Source organism: Pseudorasbora parva, chromosome 21 (genome assembly GCF_024679245.1).
Source record: "Pseudorasbora parva isolate DD20220531a chromosome 21, ASM2467924v1, whole genome shotgun sequence".
In the NCBI taxonomy this organism is placed as follows: Eukaryota; Metazoa; Chordata; class Actinopteri; order Cypriniformes; family Gobionidae; genus Pseudorasbora; species Pseudorasbora parva.
In genome coordinates, this window is record NC_090192.1 from 40,295,027 (window position 1) to 40,315,177 (window position 20,151).

The window sequence follows — 20,151 nt, forward strand, 5'->3', positions numbered from 1 at the left end:
ACTCAGCACAGGATCAGCGTCTCACACAGCCAGCGGGGAAACGGCGCTGATATGTTTTCCATATATCAGGAAAGACATTTGACAAACACTCGATCCTTCAGCCGGGGTCACAGAGTTTACAAACGCTGGTGAAACACACGGCTGGCCTCTGTCTTTGAGCCTCATGCTGGTTTGGCCCGTGTGAAGGTTGACGATAGCGCTGAAGGAACCGGCTAAGGTTAAACCGTCTTAAGTTACCCGTCCTCTCACCTTCACACACCTGCAATAACAACACTCCAGATCTGCAGTTTTACTGAGGATACAAAGACAATAAATACAAAATAAACAAGAGCACAACGACACAATCTCACAAACCCTCCAAACAAGGCATGATGCGCTAAAGTACGACTCCACCATTCATACTGATAAAACTGATTTAATTCAAGAAATATATGCGCTGCATGTTTCAGAGCAAAAGCATCTTTTTATATTACAAATTATTTACATTATTATTATTACAAAACTAATATTATTGTTTTTTTTAAATTGTACATGTTTGTATTTTTATTTAATACTACCTTTACTACTACTATTAATAAGAATTATTATTAATAATATTATTACATAACTATATTTATATAAAATTTGAAAAAATTGTGCAGCTCTACATACAACCACAACATTTTTTTAAATAGTTTTATATTATTATTATTATTATTATTATTATTATTATTATTATTATTATTATTAATTTATAATCAAAAATTTTCGGCCAAATTGTTCTATTTTTGTTCTATTATTTTTAAAATAATATATTTTACACATACAGAATTGATTACAAAACTTGTTTTGATAGTATGTGTGTATTTTTATTTTATTTAATAATACTGCTACTACTACTACTACTACTAATAATAATAATTATTATTATTATTATTATTATTAATTAAATTAATCATTAATTAAATTATTAAATCGGCAAAATTGTGACTTTCTCCAAAAAAAAGCAAATAATTATTTTCACAATTGTTTTCGTTTTGTTTTCCCAAATTGTGAGGAACACACTACACTAAATGTCCACCATATTTTTCTCCTACCCAGCTGTGTCCAAATCAATACAGAGGGTCTCTTGGCAATTAACATAAACTTTAAAAAAAGCATAAAAAAAAAAAAAATGAGCAGAGGAGCAATATTAACGTTACATAACATTCTTCTTGAAACACACAGCGTGTGATGACACTGTGAAGAGCTTCTGCAGTTTTTTTTATCAACGAGCTCCAGCTTTTAACTTCTGCTCTTTACAAATGATGAGTAATTCTAATGACTCACATCACGTTCACACACACACGTACACACACACACACACTCATCAGATGTTGTCATCTCCTCCACCGGAGCACAAATAAACTCTGATTTTGTCAGTGCGGTCTAGAGTTCTGAGTGCTTGACTGCCAGAAAAGTGATAATTGGTCAAATTAAATACAATAAAAAAACATGCTTTCAAAAGCATTTCAACTCTAAAATCTGCACTCACAACCAATTTTACTTCAGCAAAATGACATTTCCAAGTAAAACTGGATTTTCAACAGAACGAAATGCAGTGCGGAATGTGACAGACAACATTGGAAACATTGAATTTCATTGAAAAAGAAACTTGTTTACATGAACATTTATGACATTCATATCCAAAGCGACTTGCATTGCATTCAAGGTGTACATTTGACTAAATTCATACATTGCCTGGGAAACAAACCAATGACTTTGCGAATCTAGAACCTTCTGTTTGAGCTACAGGAACACTGCTTAATATGCACAGCGAGTTATATTTTTATGTAAAATCACAAAGACAAACGCTGCAATGTGTAAAAAACATGCACTGATGAATCGCTCACAGTTAGACCTGGGATGTGCATTAAGGGACGTTCTCACAAAACACACTTTTCCATCCCACATTCCACATTTTCCCTTGTTTTTCTATGTAAACATGCATTAGACGGGCATGTTTGAGCACTGCAATTGCTTTACTTGAGTCCTGTACTTAAGGACACTTTTTGAGTCTCTGTACTTTACTTGAGTATTATTTTTTCTGTAAACTTGTGACTTTAACTTCACTCCATCTGAAAGACAAATATCGTCCTCTTTACTCCACTACATTTCTATCAAGGTCCTCGAAGTGGAAAGTCGTTTCTGTCGCAGCTTTGAAAGTCAGTGATGATTTTTTTCTTCTTTTAAAGGTGTTTGGGTTTTTGCAGAAAGCCTTTCAGGAATCACTCTTGCAGAGTCTCGTGAAGTTCAATGATTTCACAGCATTTATTAAACACTGATTTATAGTTTAGAGCAAAATGGAAGAAGACGGATGTCCAAATGCTCATTTAGTGGAGGATTCACATAAACAAAGTTGATTTTGTCTTCAGTGAAGGTGAACAGTGTGAGAATATCAGATGTGTATCAGTGTATTGGATCCGTGCGTTCGGCCTTAAAGTGACAGCAGCTTTATAAAGAGCTTTGTAACTTTAGTATTTAAATGAGTTTAAGTTAGTCGTCTGCTAGTGTGTCAGATGGAGCGTCACTGACTGGCTTAAACCATGATGGCATAATGTGCATTTATACAACTATAATACAATAATAATAATAATGCGTTGACATAAAAAAGCAATGTAATTTTTAATACTTAAGTACTTTTGAAAACAAATACTACTGTACTTTTACTTAAGTAAAAATCAGTTTTTACAACTCTCACTTGTAACGGAGTAATATTTGACCAGTAGTACTTTTACTTTTACTCAAGTAATGAAGTTGTGTACTTTGTCCACCTCTGTGCACAACATAACATTATAAAAACAATGCAACAAACTTCAAAACTAGCTAAAACAACCCTTCCTCCATCTGGGACCGTACACAGGCTGTAATTATGTCCAGGTTTAGGCTGCAGACTCTGCATGACACCATCGGCCTCCCTCCATGCTGACACTTGCCTGGAATGATGCGAGCGGATATGGAGCGGCGTGTTGTGATCCAGACACACACTAATGACTCTTTCAAGTGTCCTGAAGATCCGTAAACAGCCATGCAAAGCGCCTCCACCGTCATGAAAGCATGTGCTTCCCTTATTTGTAAAAGTGTCTGCGAATTTATGAGGTGAGACCCTGTCCGACAACCTTCACGAGAGGCTCGTTTGTGTTTATTTATGGTGAAAGGCCCGAGTGAGCTCAGTCTCAGGACACATATACACACGTCAGGCCATCAGTCACGAGCGAACATGAAGGTCTGACAGACACCTGGATATAAAAACACACAGTTTCTCTGCTCTGACAGGAGCTGAACAGAGACAGAAATAATGCACAACAAACCTGCACAAACTGAAAGAAATAGGGCTGCCCATGACTAAAGACTCTTCTAGTTGACTGGAAGTCGTTCATTTAAGCCATTAGTCAACTAGTCACCTTTTTATGATGATACATATATATATATATTATATGATTTTGAACTGGGAAATGGTTTGTAGAAAATACTAAAATACTAAGCGCTCAAGCACACACATAAAGCCACAGTGCACTGGCAAAAGTAATCATTATAAAATGTGTTGAAAAAAATCAGAAAGCAGTCGGTTAACAATAACTCTCTCTCCTCCCCCATAATGCACGAGTGGACACGCCCCTACTGCTGATTGGCTCACTCTCTGTCCTCCCCCATAATGCACGAGTGGACACGCCCCTACTGCTGATTGGCTCACTCTCTCTCCTCCCCCATAATGCACGAGTGGACACGCCCCCTACTGCTGATTGGCTCACTCTCTCTCCTCCCCCATAATGCACGAGTGGACACGCCCCTACTGCTGATTGGCTCACTCTCTCTCCTCCCCCATAATGCACGAGTGGACACGCCCCTACTGCTGATTGGCTCACTCTCTCTCCTCCCCCATAATGCACGAGTGGACACGCCCCTACTGCTGATTGGCTCACTCTCTCTCCTCCCCCATAATGCACGAGTGGACACGCCCCTACTGCTGATTGGCTCACTCTCTCTCCTCCCCCATAATGCACGAGTGGACACGCCCCTACTGCTGATTGGCTCACTCTCGCTCCTCCCCCATCATGCACGAATGGACACGCCCCTACTGCTGATTGGCTCACTCTCTCTCCTTCCTCATCATGCACGAGTGGACACGCCCCCTACTGCTGATTGGCTCACTCTCTCTCCTCACCCATCATGCACGAGTGGACACGCCCCCTACTGCTGATTGGCTCACTCTCTCTCCTCCCCCATCATGCACGAGTGGACACGCCCCCTACTGCTGATTGGCTCACTCTCTCTCCTTCCTCATCATGCACGAGTGGACATGCCCCCTACTGCTGATTGGCTCACTCTCCTCCCCCATCATGCATGAGTGGACACGCCCCCTACTGCTGATTGGCTCACTCTCCTCCCCATCATGCACGAGTGGACACGCCCCCTACTGCTGATTGGCTCACTCTCTGTCTTCCCACATCATGCACGAGTGAACACGCCCCCTACTGCTGATTGGCTCACTCTCTGTCCTCCCCCATCATGCACGAGTGGACACGCCCCCTACTGCTGCTTGGCTCACTCTCTGTCCTCCCCCATCATGCACGAGTGGACACGCCCCCTACTGCTGATTGGCTCACTCTCTGTCCTCCCCCATCATGCACGAGTGGACACGCCCCCTACAGCTGATTGGCTCACTTTCTGTCCTCCCCCATCATGCACGAGTGGACACGCTCCCTACTGCTGATTGGCTCACTCTCTCTCCTCCCCCATCATGCACGAGTGGACACGCCCCTACTGCTGATTCGCTCACTCTCTCTCCTTCCTCATCATGCACGAGTGGACATGCCCCCTACTGCTGATTGGCTCACTCTCTCTCCTCCCCTATAATGCACGAGTGAACACGCCGCCTACTGCTGATTGGCTCACTCTCTCTCCTCCCCCATCATGAATGAGTGGACACGCCCCCTACTGCTGATTGGCTCACTCTCCTCGCCCATCATGCACGAGTGGACACGCCCCTGCTGCTGATTGGCTCACTCTCTCTCCTCCCCCATCATGCACGAGTGGACACGCCCCTACTGCTGATTGGCTCGCTCTCTCTCCTACCCCATCATGCAGAAGTGGACACGCCCCCTACTGCTGATTGGCTCACTCTCTCTCCTCCCCCATCATGCACGAGTGGACACGCCCCCTCTGCTGATTGGCTCACTCTCCTCCCCCATCATGAGTGGACACACCCCCTACTGCTGATTGGCTCACTCTCCTCCCCCATCATGAGTGGACACACCCCCTACTGCTGATTGGCTACAGCTGTGTAGTGCTGCTCGGTCTGATCCACTTTCAACAGCATTTCTCAGAAATCACTCACTGCACCTTTAAGTTAAAGGTCAGGCAGTAAATGTGGTACTAATTTAGCTTCCACACTCCACACAAACACGCCTAATAATAGTGCACATTTATCCAGGTTAATGTTAGAGCGATGTGAAGATGTCTAACGTTAGGCTACTACTAAGCCATGTTTTATGTCAATGAATGATTGGATAAGAAATGTTTAGATTTCCTGCCTGGCATAATCACCACATGGATTAGCCAGAGTTTCATTTCTGCGACTAACCAACTAATTCAAACTCGGTTGACTAAGCCTCTTCTCGTCAGCATTTAGGTGCAGCCCTAGAATAAAGTAAACAAAGTTCGAGATTGCACAAATCTAGTTTAATGAGTAATATTTAGCATGTGTCCGCTAATGTTTTCACTGAAGCTAATCTTCTGATATAAAAACTAGTTGAACTAGTCCTCCTGAACGCTCAAACACATGTGGATTTTCCTGTTCAGAGATGAGAAACGCAGCTGTTCTCTGAAGGCGTTGAGCATCTCTCGTACAGCCTCACACCAACGCAGGACAAAACCAGGACTGTTTCTCAACACAAGCATTGTCCGGTGGTACGACACACACAATGCCGAGCAGAGAAGCTTAACACAAAGTGGAGCCTGATCGTGCTTCCTTATGTAAAGCGCACAGGAACCAATAATTATATGTCCATAACTTCAATGAAGATCTAAATCCTGCTCTGAAAAAGCAAACGTCAGCTGATCAGTCGATGATAAAGATGATAAAGCCAAAAGAAAGCATGAAGGAGATTTCTCTCACAATAAAGCTCAACACACACACACACACACACACACACACACAAACTCTCCATGCAGAGACTCTGTGTTTGTGTTGCTATAATTTGAAGATAAAACTGTCACTAGAAGCGAGCTTAATCCAACAAAACCTCCCTTTGGGAACGTGGTCTTCAAAACTAAGAAAACCTGCGGTTACAAAAATAGGGCACGTCTGTTCTGACAGCGGAGAAAAATGATGCTAAATGCAAATAATACAATGCAATGAAATATATAACAAATACCAACTTTTTGAAGGGTGTTGAAAAATTGCCAAGGTTTCTTTCAAAAAAAATTAGTGTGTTTTTTTTAGCTAGCTAAATGTCTGTGTGTGAGAGAGAGTGTGTGTGTAAGAGAGAGTGTGTGTGTGAGTGTGTGTGTGTGTGTGTGTGTGTGTGTGTGTGTGTGTGTGTGTGTGTGTGTGTGTGTGTGTGTGTGTGTGTGTGTGTGTGTGTGTGTGTGTGTGTGTGTGTGTGTGTGTGTGTGTGTGTGTGTGTGTGAGCGACCTGGTAATCCTTACGTTATGGGGGCAAAATGTCCCCACAAAGATGGCAATATCCGAAATCCTTGTCCTTGTGGGGACATTTTTAGGTCCCCATGAGGAAAACATCTTATAAATCGCACAGAAGGAGTTTTTTTGAGAAAGTAAAAATGCAGAATGTTTTCTGTGATGGGTAGGTTTAGGGGCAGTGTGTGTGTGTGATGGGTAGGTTTAGGGGCAGGGGCAGTGTAAGGGGATAGGATGTACAGTTTGTACAGTATGAAATCCATTACGCCTATAGAAAGTCCCCATTAAACATGAAAACACGACATGTGCGTGTGAGAGAGTGTGTGGGAGCGTGTAAACGAGCGTGATAGCGTCTGTGTGTGTGTGTGTGAGTGTGTGTGTTAGCGTGTGTGTGTGTGTGTGTGTGTGTGGACCCATGAACTCTGGTCTCCGTCAGGTCAGTCCCTGGATCAGTCCGCCGCTGCGCTCCTAACGGTAACTGTCACGGACTGAAACAGCTCCCTGTGAAAATCTGACTTGAGGGATTTTGCGTACGTAAGCAGATTAAGGTGGCAGGACCTGGTGGGACGTGGACTGAACCGGCCTTCACTCTCTTTCTCTTTCTAGTAATCCTCCCGCAGACGCAGAGGTGGCGAGGAGCGAACAGCAACATGAGCAGTGAACCGTGGCTAAAGAGTCATGACCAGGTTGCTTTCGAGCTGGCGTGTGATGCGTAGTGCACACTGGTTTGAGAACCAGACTAATCAAGCAGAAGAGGTTATTAATTGTGCATTTCTTCTATGCTAATCTCTCTTTAGTGTGTGATGTTGCTGTTAGTTCTTCTCTATATCAGTGTCAGTATGACTCCTGAAACGCCTCCATTGTAGTCTTGAGTTTTTTCCAGGAACCAACACGGCACAATATTCCTCATTATAATAATTAATACGCAGAATAAAGTTGCGTGGCCTAGTTGTGTTAGTAGTGTGTTGAAACCAAGCAGCTCCTCCCTCAGTCTCTCTTGAAGCCAATACGGAAGTAATTTAAACTGTAATTCCTCGACTGGCCACTAGAGCGGCTCCAGAAGGAGCAGAATCTCATTGAGCTCATGTTAAAATCCCAACTTTACAGCAGAATAAAACATGTTTACAGCCTGGGACAAATTGAGGTTTTGGTCTATACGTTTAATTTTGACCTTCATGACGACTGTGAGGGGGGTGAATTTTTTTTTAACTCATTCGTTTACGTTATATAAAGTCATAAAGTTCTGCATAATTAAGGGGGTGGTTATTGAGTGGCAGGTGGATAGCCATTTATTCGCTGTCTATTAGTCATTGCGTCACCTAAGCTCGTTTTAACCTCAGTTTACGGTTATGGTAAGGGACGGGACGTTTTCCAAACACCAATCACAACACACTGCTCCAGTCGACCAATCAGAGCACAGTGTGCTTTTCAGAAGGAAGGGCTTCACAGAGACCGAAACTAAACAGAGTTACTGACAGACTGGGAATAGAGGAGCCGCAACAATGGAGAATATGAGGAAATAATCAACATTCAAGCAGGAAAACCTGCTCTAGTAGAGCTAAAAAACAACATCAAGACTTAACATGCAACTTTGAATACAGTGGAACTGAAACATCATTCACTTACTATGTTCATCAGTGTCAAGACGTAGTTCTGCACATGCTCTTTTCCGTGAAAACGCACGACAGAATCGTCCACCGCCAGCAGCACCTCGATGTTGTAATTGTCTTTCTTTGCGTGTCTGCGTTTGCGCTCCGTCTCAGACAGCTTCTCCTCCACCGCGTCAAGAGCATTGGGCAGCTCGGCGATACCAAAGTCTGTGACTGAAAAAACAACATATGTTTTAATACGCATTCGTTTGTTCAGCGCTTTTCACTGTACACATAGTTTCAAAGCCGCTTTACAAAAATCATGCAAAAAGGAATCTGCCTGCTTTGAAGTGTTATGAATTAATTACCAATTTATTATAAAATAAGACTTTATGTGATGTGGATGGATGTGATTCGCCATCTGGTGTCTCCGCAGATGGAGATTAAAGCATCCTAGATCACAGAACACATTATTCATATTCTGCTAAATGAATGCAGACGTGAAAGTTTAAATGTTGTGTCAAGTTGTAAAAGAGCATTAATTTTAAATTTCAGAACAAGAGAAATGCACGCGAGAGAAGAAACTCTTGTTTCTTAAAGATGAAATACTTCAGTGTGTGTGTGTGTGTGGGCATGTTTTTGTGACATATGAGGACACAAATGTGTATAATGCCATGGGTATGACACAGGTATTACAGGAGAGGGTGAAATATGAGGACATTACCCATGGCCCCACTTTACAAAAGGCTTATAAATCACACAGGAGGAGTTTTTATGAGAAAGTAAAAATGCAGAATGTTTCCTGTGATGGGTAGGTTTAGGGGAAGTGTGTGTGTGTGTGTGTGTGTGTGTGTGTCTCTTGTATGGAATCTTCTGCTTCTTGTCTGAACTCTGGGTTTACTTTTGTTTTTTGTTTTTAATAAAATAGTCACTGCATTTGGATCCTTCTCAGTCATTTCTGAACTGCCAAATAACAGAACATCAGACCACAGATGGATCATGGGGACCACATCAGAGACTTTTTGAACATTGCTAACATCACTGACTTTTCTTTGATTAACTTTTTTTTTTTTGTGCTACAGACTCAACAGTCAGTTACAATCCAAACTCATTCATGATGGTTGTCAAGGGCCACTGAGTGAGTTTCTAGATTATGCCCTTCCGGTAAGCGGCTTTACATTCATAGTGGGAGTCGCAGAGCATAAATGAAGCATGTCATGGCCGCCAATCAAAAGTCTCGTCCCGTCATGGCCGCCAATCAAAAGTCTCTTCATGGCCACCAATCCAGACTCTCGTCCTGTCATGGCCACTAATCGAAAGTCTCGCCCCATCATGGCAGCCATTCCAAAATCTTATCCCGTCATGGCCACCAATCCAAAGTCTTGTCCCATCATGGCCGTCATTCCAGATTCTCATCCCGTCATGGCTGCCACTTCAATGTCTCTTCCCGTCATGTCCTTTGTCAAGATGGTCATCATGCCAGAATCTCAAATCCCAGAGTTGTCTTCAGAGTGTGCAGCGCTAACCACTGTGGCCACGGCTATGTGGTGTATGTGTGAACGCCATTCCGAAAGTCTCGTCCCGTTATGACCGGCATTCCAAAATCTTGTCCCATCAAGGCCGCCAATCCAGAGTCTCGTCCCATCAAGGCCGCCAAACCAGAGTCTCATCCCGTCATGGCTGCCATTCCAAAATCTTGTCCCATCAAGGCCGCCAATCCAGAGTCTCGTCCCATCAAGGCCGCCAATCCAGAGTCTCGTCCCATCAAGGCCGCCAAACCAGAGTCTCATCCCGTCATGGCTGCCATTCCAAAATCTTGTCCCATCATGGCCGCCAATCCAGAGTCTCGTCCCATCAAGGCCGCCAATCCAGAGTCTCGTCCCATCAAGGCCGCCAATCCAGAGTCTCATCCCATCAAGGCCGCCAATCCAGAGTCTCGTCCCATCAAGGCCGCCAATCCAGAGTCTCGTCCCATCAAGGCCGCCAATCCAGAGTCTCGTCCCATCAAGGCCGCCAAACCAGAGTCTCGTCCCATCAAGGCCGCCAAACCAGAGTCTCATCCCGTCATGGCTGCCATTCCAAAATCTTGTCCCATCATGGCCGCCAATCCAGAGTCTCGTCCCATCAAGGCCGCCAATCCAGAGTCTCGTCCCATCAAGGCCGCCAAACCAGAGTCTCATCCCGTCATGGCTGCCATTCCAAAATCTTGTCCCATCATGGCCGCCAATCCAGAGTCTCGTCCCATCAAGGCCGCCAATCCAGAGTCTCGTCCCATCAAGGCCGCCAATCCAGAGTCTCATCCCATCAAGGCCACCAAACCAGAGTCTCATCCCGTCATGGCTGCCATTTCAAAATCTTGTCCCACCATGGCCGCCAATCCAGAGTCTCGTCCCATCAAGGCCGCCAAACCACAGTCTCATCCCGTCATGGCTGCCATTCCAAAATCTTGTCCCATCATGGCCGCCAATCCAGAGACTTGTCCCGTCATGGCCGCCAATCCAAATTCTCATCCCGTCATTGCCGCCAATCCAGAGTCTTGTCCCATCATGGCCGCCAATCCAGAGTCTTGTCCTGTCATGGCCGCCAATCCAAATTCTCATCCCGTCATTGCCGCCAATCCAGAGTCTTGTCCCACCATGGCCGCCAATCCAGAGTCTTGTCCCGTCATGGCCGCCAATCCAAATTCTCATCCCGTCATTGCCGCCAATCCAGAGTCTTGTCCCGTCATGGCCGCCAATCAAAAGTCTCACCCCATCATGTCCGCCATTCCAAAATCTCGTCCCATCATTGCCACCAATCCAGAGTCTTGTCCCATCATGGCCGCCAATCCAGAGTCTTGTCCCATCATGGCCGCCATTCCAAAATCTCGTCCCGTCATTTCCGTCATTCCAAAGTCTCGTCCCGTCATGTCCTTAGTCAAGATGGCCGCCACGCTAGAATCTCAAATTGTTGTCTTCAGAGTGTGCAGCGCTAACTGTTGTGGCCACGGTTATGTGGTGTGTGTGGGAAGCACACATCGACTCCAGTCCCGGACCAGAGTCCAGAAATGACTTCCGTTCCTGAACAGAGTCCAGAGATGGCTCCAGCCCATGAACCGCCTTGACCTCCTGCTCTGCCTCAATCTCCGAGCCCTCCATCCCTCCCCATTCTCCCCATTCGGAGATCTCAGTACCAGTTCTATACCAGCTGTAAATATCACAGCGAAGAACGTACTGGCACTCTCCATAAAACTCATGACATATGGTATTTACATTAACATTCTCTTATAATTTCACAGACGTCACAGGCCGGTCTAGACTTCTGGCCATCATCATGCTTTCGCTGGATTGCAGGTGTGGGATCAAGGATTTTTCCATATGTTATTATTAGTATTAGCATTTTCATAGAGCAGTTTCTCACAGTAACAGCTGAACTTCATACTGCACCTAACATATTCTTTAATAACTTGACACAGTTGTGGAGTATTACTCCATGTTTCTGCATCACTCTTATGGGTCTCTATTATAAAGCATTCGTGCTCACTGATACAGATCTATCGCAGGATAGATGCTCTTTCTGCTATTTCATATCACTTGCATCATTTTACAGTCCAAATGAAGGTCCATGGGACAGTCAGAAATAGATTCTCAGTAAATAACTCAGTAAAGGCACAGAAGATTTTCACAGGAAATAAACACTGACAAACTGTGACAGTTTAGCGTCCGAGTGTCATTTTTAACAAGTGCTGAAGCAATAATGTAAAAAGTTTAAAAGTTTTTATGGACATGAACCGAGGTAGTATCATGGAATACATTTAATTATACCAAGGTACATGCATATGATAATCATAAAAATAATTATCATAATTATATTATTATAATATTTATGACTAAATAAAATATTAAACAAAATAAGAAATATTACTATTGTAATATGTATACTGTTATTATTATTATTATTAATATTATATATTATAATTATTATTACTAAATAAATACAAATATTTTACAAAACAAGAAATATTACTATTGTAACATTTCATTGTAAAAAAAGAGAATTTAAGAACAATAATAAAAATAATAATTTTACAGTAGAACTGTTAATAATTATAATTATAAAATAAAGTCTGTATTATAATATTTATTACACTATTACACTTACAAATTTATTAATAACACTTTAATATTAAACAAAATAGTAACTAGTACTATTTTTATATATTTTTATTAAGAACAGTAATAATGATAATAATAATAATAATTAATTAATTAGTTAAATTATCACTAGCAATATGACTAAAAATACGATTTCTTTTATTACTAAATAAAAATATTTAATAAAATAAAAATAATTTTACGGTAAAAGATTAATAATTATTATATTGTTATGTATTATCATAATACATTTTACATTACTAAATTAAGTATTAAACAAAAATAGGAAATATTCATATTTCACTGTAAAATACAAAATGTGCATTAATATTATAATTATTACGAAATACAATTATGTAACCAAATAAGAAATACTACCACTGTTATATTTAATTGTAAAAAATAAAAAGTCTTAAATTAACATTAATAATAATAATTTAACAGTACACCTAAAAATGTTAATTATTATTATTAATAATTCACACTTAATATACCAAAGGTTTGAGGTTGATAAGATGTTGTTAAAAGAGTCTCTTCTGCTCACCAAAGCGGCTCAAAAATACAGTGAAAATTGTGAAATATTCCTCCAATCAGCTGTTCTCTATGTAAATATATAATAAAGCGTAATTTATTCCTGTGATCAAAGCTGAATTTATCATCCATTACTCCATTTTCATAAAATCATGTCTCCTTTTACAAATCCAAAGAATTAAATATGTGTTGGGAATCCGTGAGTGGACCACGGATGCTGCCTGTCATTGACACACATCGGCATCACTTCCGTGGACCCATCACAGATTTTTCGGCGATTCCATGAAACTACCATGGATTTTGAATTAAGGGTCCGTGTTCATTTCACGGAATTCTGTGAGACCAGGTTGGATAATTCCGAAAGCACGTGAAGGCAGCATTATTGTCACATGTCTGTCCTGTCTTGTGTTGCACATGGGTGTTTTGTTATTTTGGGCATGTGCTTGTGTTATGTTTATTTTATGTTTAATAAATTATCCTCTTTTCTGCACTTGAGTCCTCACTCCAGATTTCCTTTGTTTTTGACGTAACATAACGATCTGACCCCTAGAGGACTCAGCAGGATCAGGCAGCATCGAAACGCTAAGAATCACAGTATTATTAATCATTAATGTTTTTATCAGAGGTGGACAAAGTACACAACTTTATTATTATTATATAAATACACATTATGCCATCATGGTTTAAGCCAGTCAGTGACGCTCCATCTGACACACTAGCAGACGACTAACTTAAACTCATTTAAATACTTGTAGAAAAGTTACAAAGCTGCTGTCACTTTAAGGCCGAATGCACGGATCCAATACACTGACACACATCTGATATTCTCACACTGTTCACCTTCACTGAAGACAGAATCAACTTTGTTTATGTGAATACTCCACTAAATGAGCATTTGGACATCCGTCTTCTTCCATTTTGCTCTAAACTATAAATCAGTGTTTAATAAATGCTGTGAAATCATTGAACTTCACGAGACTCTACAAGAGTGATTCCTGAAAGGCTTTCTGCAAAAACCCAAACACCTTTTAAAGAAGAAAAAAATCATCACTGACTTTCAAAGCTGCGACAGAAACGACTTTCCACTTCGAGGACCTTGATAGAAATGTAGTGGAGTAAAAAGGGCGATATTTGTCTTTCGAATGTAGTGAAGTTATAAGTTTCCAGAAAAAATAATACTCAAGTAAAGAACAGATACTCAAAAAGTGTCCTTAAGTACAGGACTCAAGTAAATGAGCTTAGTTAGTGTCCAGCTCTGGTTTTTATAACCTCTGCTTACCTTCATTGTGGAGGTCATCTCGTCTCTGACCCTTTTCCCTTTTGATGGCCGATCTTCGGTAGACCACGTGGACGCGACCTTTGACCTCGACCTCCTGCTGACCTTTCTCCAGCGGCTCGATAAAGAACTCTTCATCATCAGTGCGAATCAAGCCTGCCTGAAACCACACAGAGATCCTTTAGCTGAACACACGAGCAGAAAGCAGACGTCAGTCACATCGCCTTCAACTCCTAAAGGATCCGTGTTAGAAACCAGAAGAGACTTAGGTTCACACTTGTCATGTTTGTTTCGATCAAAACGAACCCTGGTGCGGTTGCTCGGTTAGTGCGGTTCATTTGAACACGTGAACGCTGCCATCCGAACCCTGCTGCGCACCCAACAAGCTGACCGAGAGCGCTTAAAAGATGAGTCTCGGTCCGCTTCCAAACGGACTCTGGTGCGGTTCGATTGATATATGAACACAACACAAAGACATGTGAACGAACCAAAAACAGGACGTGATGTCACGAGATGCGACGCTACAATCAGCTGATTTGACGACGCGGAAAGATCGGTGTATCCAAAATGAGTAACGTTAACGTTAGAGTGCAAACGTGGAGCAACGAGGAAGTGCCTCATCAATATTTGTCCTGACGAGCATGTTTCGAAAATGCTAGAACAAACGCACAAAAAGCAAACCTGGTTCTTCTCATAAGGACCCGTGTTGGCCATTAGTCGGTACTGACGACAGAACGGCCGTCTCTTTTCTGCACAACGGAGGAAATCCTGCTGCTGTTTTGAATGTTTTGAACATTTTATGAGCTCTTCATGAGTTCTCAGCTGGTTTAAAAAAAATGCCATATACACGCATAAAATGATGGTGTTTAATCCGGCACACGGCGTTGTTCTGAATGCTCAGTAAGCGAGATATTCGTCATATAAGCCGACCAATCAGGTTGTGAGCGTCTCCCTGAGCCTTTGGTTCGGTAACTTTAGGTTCGCTGTTAAAAATGCCAGTGTGAACGCTACGCGGACCAGGACTATATGTTTAGTTTTTGTTTTTTGGTTAAAACCAAACTAACCAAACGTTTCCTCACCCCATCTCATCCCAGATGTTCATGTCTTTCTTTGTTCAGTGGAAAAGAAATTACATTTTTTAAGGAAAATATTCCAGGATTTTTCTCCTCATAATGGACTTCAATGGGAACCAACGGCTGAAGGTCCGTATCAGTGCAGTTTCAGAGGAAGAGCTTCAGAGACTCTGATGATCCCAGAGGAATAGAGTCTGATCCAGACAAACTATCACACATTTACAACACAAATACACATTTATATACTTTTAAACCTCAGATGCTCAACTTCAGTGGTGTTGTTTTTCATGGCGTATGATGTCATCATGTCGGAAAGGTCACATGACGTAGGTGGTAAGTACCGACTCGTTAAAACAAACGTGTAAAGACTAAATCAAATGCCGTTTACACAAATAAATGTGAAACAACGGTGGACAATTTAAAGTTGGAGGAGAACATGAGATGTTTACATCATGTGACCTTTCCGATGTGATGACATCATACACCGTGATGGGATCATCAGCCTCTGAAGCTCTTCTTCTGAAACTGCACTGATTTGGACCTTCAACCGTTGGTTCCCATTGGAGTCCATTATGAGGAGAAAAATCCTGGAATTTTTTCCTTAAAAAACTTCCACTGAAGAAAGAAAGACATGAACATCTGGGATGAGATGCGGTGAGGAAACTATCAGGAAATGTTCATTTTAAAGTGAACTCATCCATTACCACAATTTATGAATGAGAGCAGGTCAAACATGATAAACCGTCTGTCCTGCATCAACGGGAGGACAGGGAATGATGTGAAAGTAGGGCTGAACAATTGATCATAATCGTGATTACAGTTACGGATGTCTCAATTATGTAATCGTTCTATACAATGTAATTGCGAGTACAAAAAAAATCCCCTTCTATGCTCAATGTGTTTTTTTTTTCTTCCATGTTATCTTAAGTTTTTTTCCCCATTGTTTAATTTTTATTTTTCCATTTATATTTTACTTTCTTTTATTTAAAGAAACCAAACCAATGGACTGTTTTCAGCTCGTTTCTTTTGATATAAGTATATGGCATGTGGTCGCTTCAAACTATGTTATAAAGCTATTCAAAACTTCATTCAATGTAAATTGTGATAATCCTAATTTATAATCACAATTACAATTTCAGGGGAATAATCGACAATTATGATTTTTGTCATAATCGTGCAGCACCATGTGATAGTAAAGCATTAGTGGTTGCAGAAGCGTCTTTGTGATCTGATCTCTACTAAACACAAAAATGATATTGTACAAAACTCTGTGAACGCCTTTCCTTTCTGTTTAAAATACCATCAAGCTGTCATTTGGCCTGAACATGGCCACGAAACAGCAACGGAAATAGCATCCACAGGCTTTGTTTTGGCCGGAATGCAGACCATAATGGACTTGAGTGTGTGTGTTTTATATGGGGTAAAGTCAGCGGTGCTCAATGACAGGTGTTAGAGTCGAAGATTTCGTTGGACAGACTTCAGCTCAACATCTGCACCGAAGCGTTTTCCAAACCGCAGCTCTTACCTGAACTAACACTCTCATCTGGACTACACCGAGCGTACATGGGTCGAGATGAGGGCCAGGACACTCAGAGCAGCATTATTAGAGATTATTAAGCATTGAGGTTTGGTTAAAGTAGAAGGACATCTGATTTTTTTACTGACCTGATTGATTGATGATCAGAGTTAAAGGGTTAGCTCACCCAAAAATGAAATGTCTGTCATTAACTCCTCCCCCTAATGTTGCTCCACACCCGTAAGACCTCTGTTCATCTTCACACACAGTTTAAGATATTTTATATTTAGTCTGAGAGCATATGCAAGTGTATGCACACTATACTGTCCATGTCCAGAAAGGGAATAAAAACATCCTCACAGTAGTCCATATGAGACATCAGGGGGTTAAAGGGTTACTTCAGCGATTAGCATATGGCTTTGTATCAGTAGAAACCCTGGAGTATATTCGAATGATTGTGCTAAAGACTACAGCCAGCAGAGGGAGCCATTTTAACTCGCACATGAGGGATGGAGATCACACTCACAGCTCAGCTCAGCTCAGGGATTCATGTAAAACGGAGCGGCCAGAGGAGCAAAGTGAGTATTTTATCTTCTCAAGTTAATTCCTATAAAAGTTAATCTTCCAAAGACATGAACTGAAAACGTGCCAGACTGACCACGCGCTGAGAACTACTGCCGTGAGCGCGGTCGCGTTTATCTCAGCTCTCATCACGAGAGCTCATTCAGCTCATCACGAAGTTTACCTCAGCTCAACTCTCCTGCTGCGTTTGTGCCCTGACACTCACTCAGCAGCTAAATCAAAATATATTGAACAGACACGTTCAGTTTTTAATTGTAGTGTCTGTTATCTAACTAAACTGAATTTATGAAGATGAACGCCGTGGTGGGAAAGTAAAAGTGATTCAGTAGCGGTGGCTGTGGGAGTGGCCTCACAGGGCAGCGAAGCATTCTGGGAATTGTAGTCTTTCATTACAATGAGACAAAAATACATTTTCTGTCTTTTCTCAGTCTAGAAATCACCAAATTCAAAAATTTAAACTTGAATTCAATAATTTCACATTTCTACTACATTAATGACCCCGTTTAAATACAGATTCATCTTCCCAGTGCTGAAGTACCCCTTTAATTAGAATCTCTTGAAGCATTGAAAATACATTTGGGTCCAAAAATAACAAAAACTACGACTTTATTCAGCATTGGCTTCTCTTCTGCGTTTGTGTTCAAACCTCAAATAAAATATTTGAACAGATCATAACCGTTTGAATCTTTATTTGAGGTTTAAAAACAAACCCGGAAGAGAAGCCAATGCTGAATAAAGTCGTAGTTTTTGTTATTTTTGGACCCAAATGTATTTTGGATGCTTCAAGAGACTCTAATTAACCCACTGATGTCTCATATGGACTACTGTGATGATGTTAAGCTCTCGGACTAAATATAAAATATCTTAAACTGTGTGTAGATGAACGGAGGTCTTACGGGTGTGGAACGACATTAGGGGGAGGAGTTAATGACATACATTTACATTTTTGCTGAACTAACCCTTTAACAATTTAATATTGTTTAATGTTAAGCCTATGCTTTTTTTACTTTGAATCATACATAATATAACAATAAAAACACTTAAATTTTGTGAAAACTAATAATATTTAAATAATTAATTATAATAAAATATACACTATGGCAGTGGTTCCCAACCTTTTTTACTTGAAGGCCCCCTCCTCTCCAAATCAATACTGCCCCCCCCCCCCCCATTATTATTTTTTGACAAAATAAATTCAAGGTATATTAACCTTCAGTGTTCTTTTTCCAAACATAACTCTGCTCAGTTATACAGTACAATAAAGTACAAATAAGCACAAGTCAACCTGCCATAGGGACCACAGGGAGATGCTAAAGGACTGCATTTTTGCAGGACTGCACTACTATACAGATACATTCATAATTAATAAACTCACTAAGATACAAATTAAAAATAAAATAAATGGAATGGAAATGGACTGCATTTATATAGCGCTTTTATCCTAAACGCTTCACATTTTTGCCTCACATTCACCCATTCATACACTGACGGCGATGTCAGCCATGTAAGGCGCCATCCAGCTCGTCGGGAGCAGCTGGGGTTAGGTGTCTTGCTCATGGACACTTCGACACTTGGTCAGGTGGAACCGGGGATTGAACCACCAACCTTCTGGTTTGTAGACAACCTACATGAACCACTGAGCCACTGCCGCCTACATGAACCACTGAGCCACTGCCGCCCAATAATTCTGAATGTGTGAAAACCTAGCCGTCTGAAGTCATCTGAAGTTCCTCAATCACATCTATGGAGCTGATGCCCATGTGTACATAAACACTACTGATCCACACAAACCTCTCAAAAAACACACTTCTTCGGTTATAAAACACTCACAGTAGGCTACATTCATTTTAACAACTAAGTGAATATATTGAACTGCGTTCATGCAGAAATATGATATTATAGCGATTAGTGAGCAGAGAGCGTTTGTTGGCTATGACCAGACCAAGCTCAATTTAAGATTGAACATTGGTCTGTGGAGACTGCTCTGTATTTTCTACTGCTCAAGAGGTGTGATCAACGGGCATTATTCAAATGACTCTGTACGCAATTGGATAATCCTTCAACCAATCAGACCACAAGAGACGTGATCAAAGGACACTGAGCCATCGCTTCTCTATCTGTCATCGTGTTAAACCCACCAATAGCACACTAGGTGGATAAGCCAGTCTGCGATTGGTTCCGCAAAAGTGTAACAGACGAAGTAGAAATGAATGTACAGGTTTCCAGACTGAGTTGCCGACGGAATCACTGAGGCTCACAGGTTTGGAACCACTGCACTACAGTATATACACACATTAAATTTATCAAAAGTGACAGTAAAGATATTTATAATGTTACAAAAGATGATATTTCGAATAAATACTGTTCTCAAAATTGATAATAATCCTAAATGTGTGTTGATCATCAGATCCTCATCTGAGAATGATTAGTGAAGGATCATGTGACTCTGAAGACTGGAGTAATGATGATCAATTCAGCTTTGATCACAGGAATAAATCACACTTTACTGTATATTCACACAGAGAACAGATGATTTATATTATAATAATATTTTAAAATGTATATTTGATTAATGCAGCTTTGTTGAGGAGAGACTTCTTTCAAAAACATAAAAAATAAATAAAACAAAATTTAATTTAATTAAATAATCAGATAAATCAAATCAAATAAAAAAACCAAACAATAAAACGATAAAATAAATAAAAAACAAAACAAAACATAAAATAATATATATTTATATATAAAAAAAAATAAAAAAAATGCATTCTGAACCCAGTGAACAGTGTTTTTTAC

At 41.0% G+C, this 20,151-nt stretch overlaps 1 protein-coding gene across 2 annotated transcripts in view; it reads right to left on the reverse strand.

Moving 5' to 3' along the window:
* The window catches only part of LOC137056308 (A disintegrin and metalloproteinase with thrombospondin motifs 14), a 137,246-nt gene that overhangs the window by 80,148 nt on the left and 36,947 nt on the right, over positions 1-20,151 (reverse strand). For both annotated transcript variants that reach the window (XM_067430351.1, XM_067430350.1), the window contains exons 3-4: positions 14,191-14,347; positions 8,285-8,481 (exon numbers count right to left, since the gene is read on the reverse strand). In XM_067430351.1, coding sequence (XP_067286452.1) covers positions 8,285-8,481; positions 14,191-14,347 — 354 coding nt within the window. The remainder of the gene's footprint in view (positions 1-8,284; positions 8,482-14,190; positions 14,348-20,151) is intronic.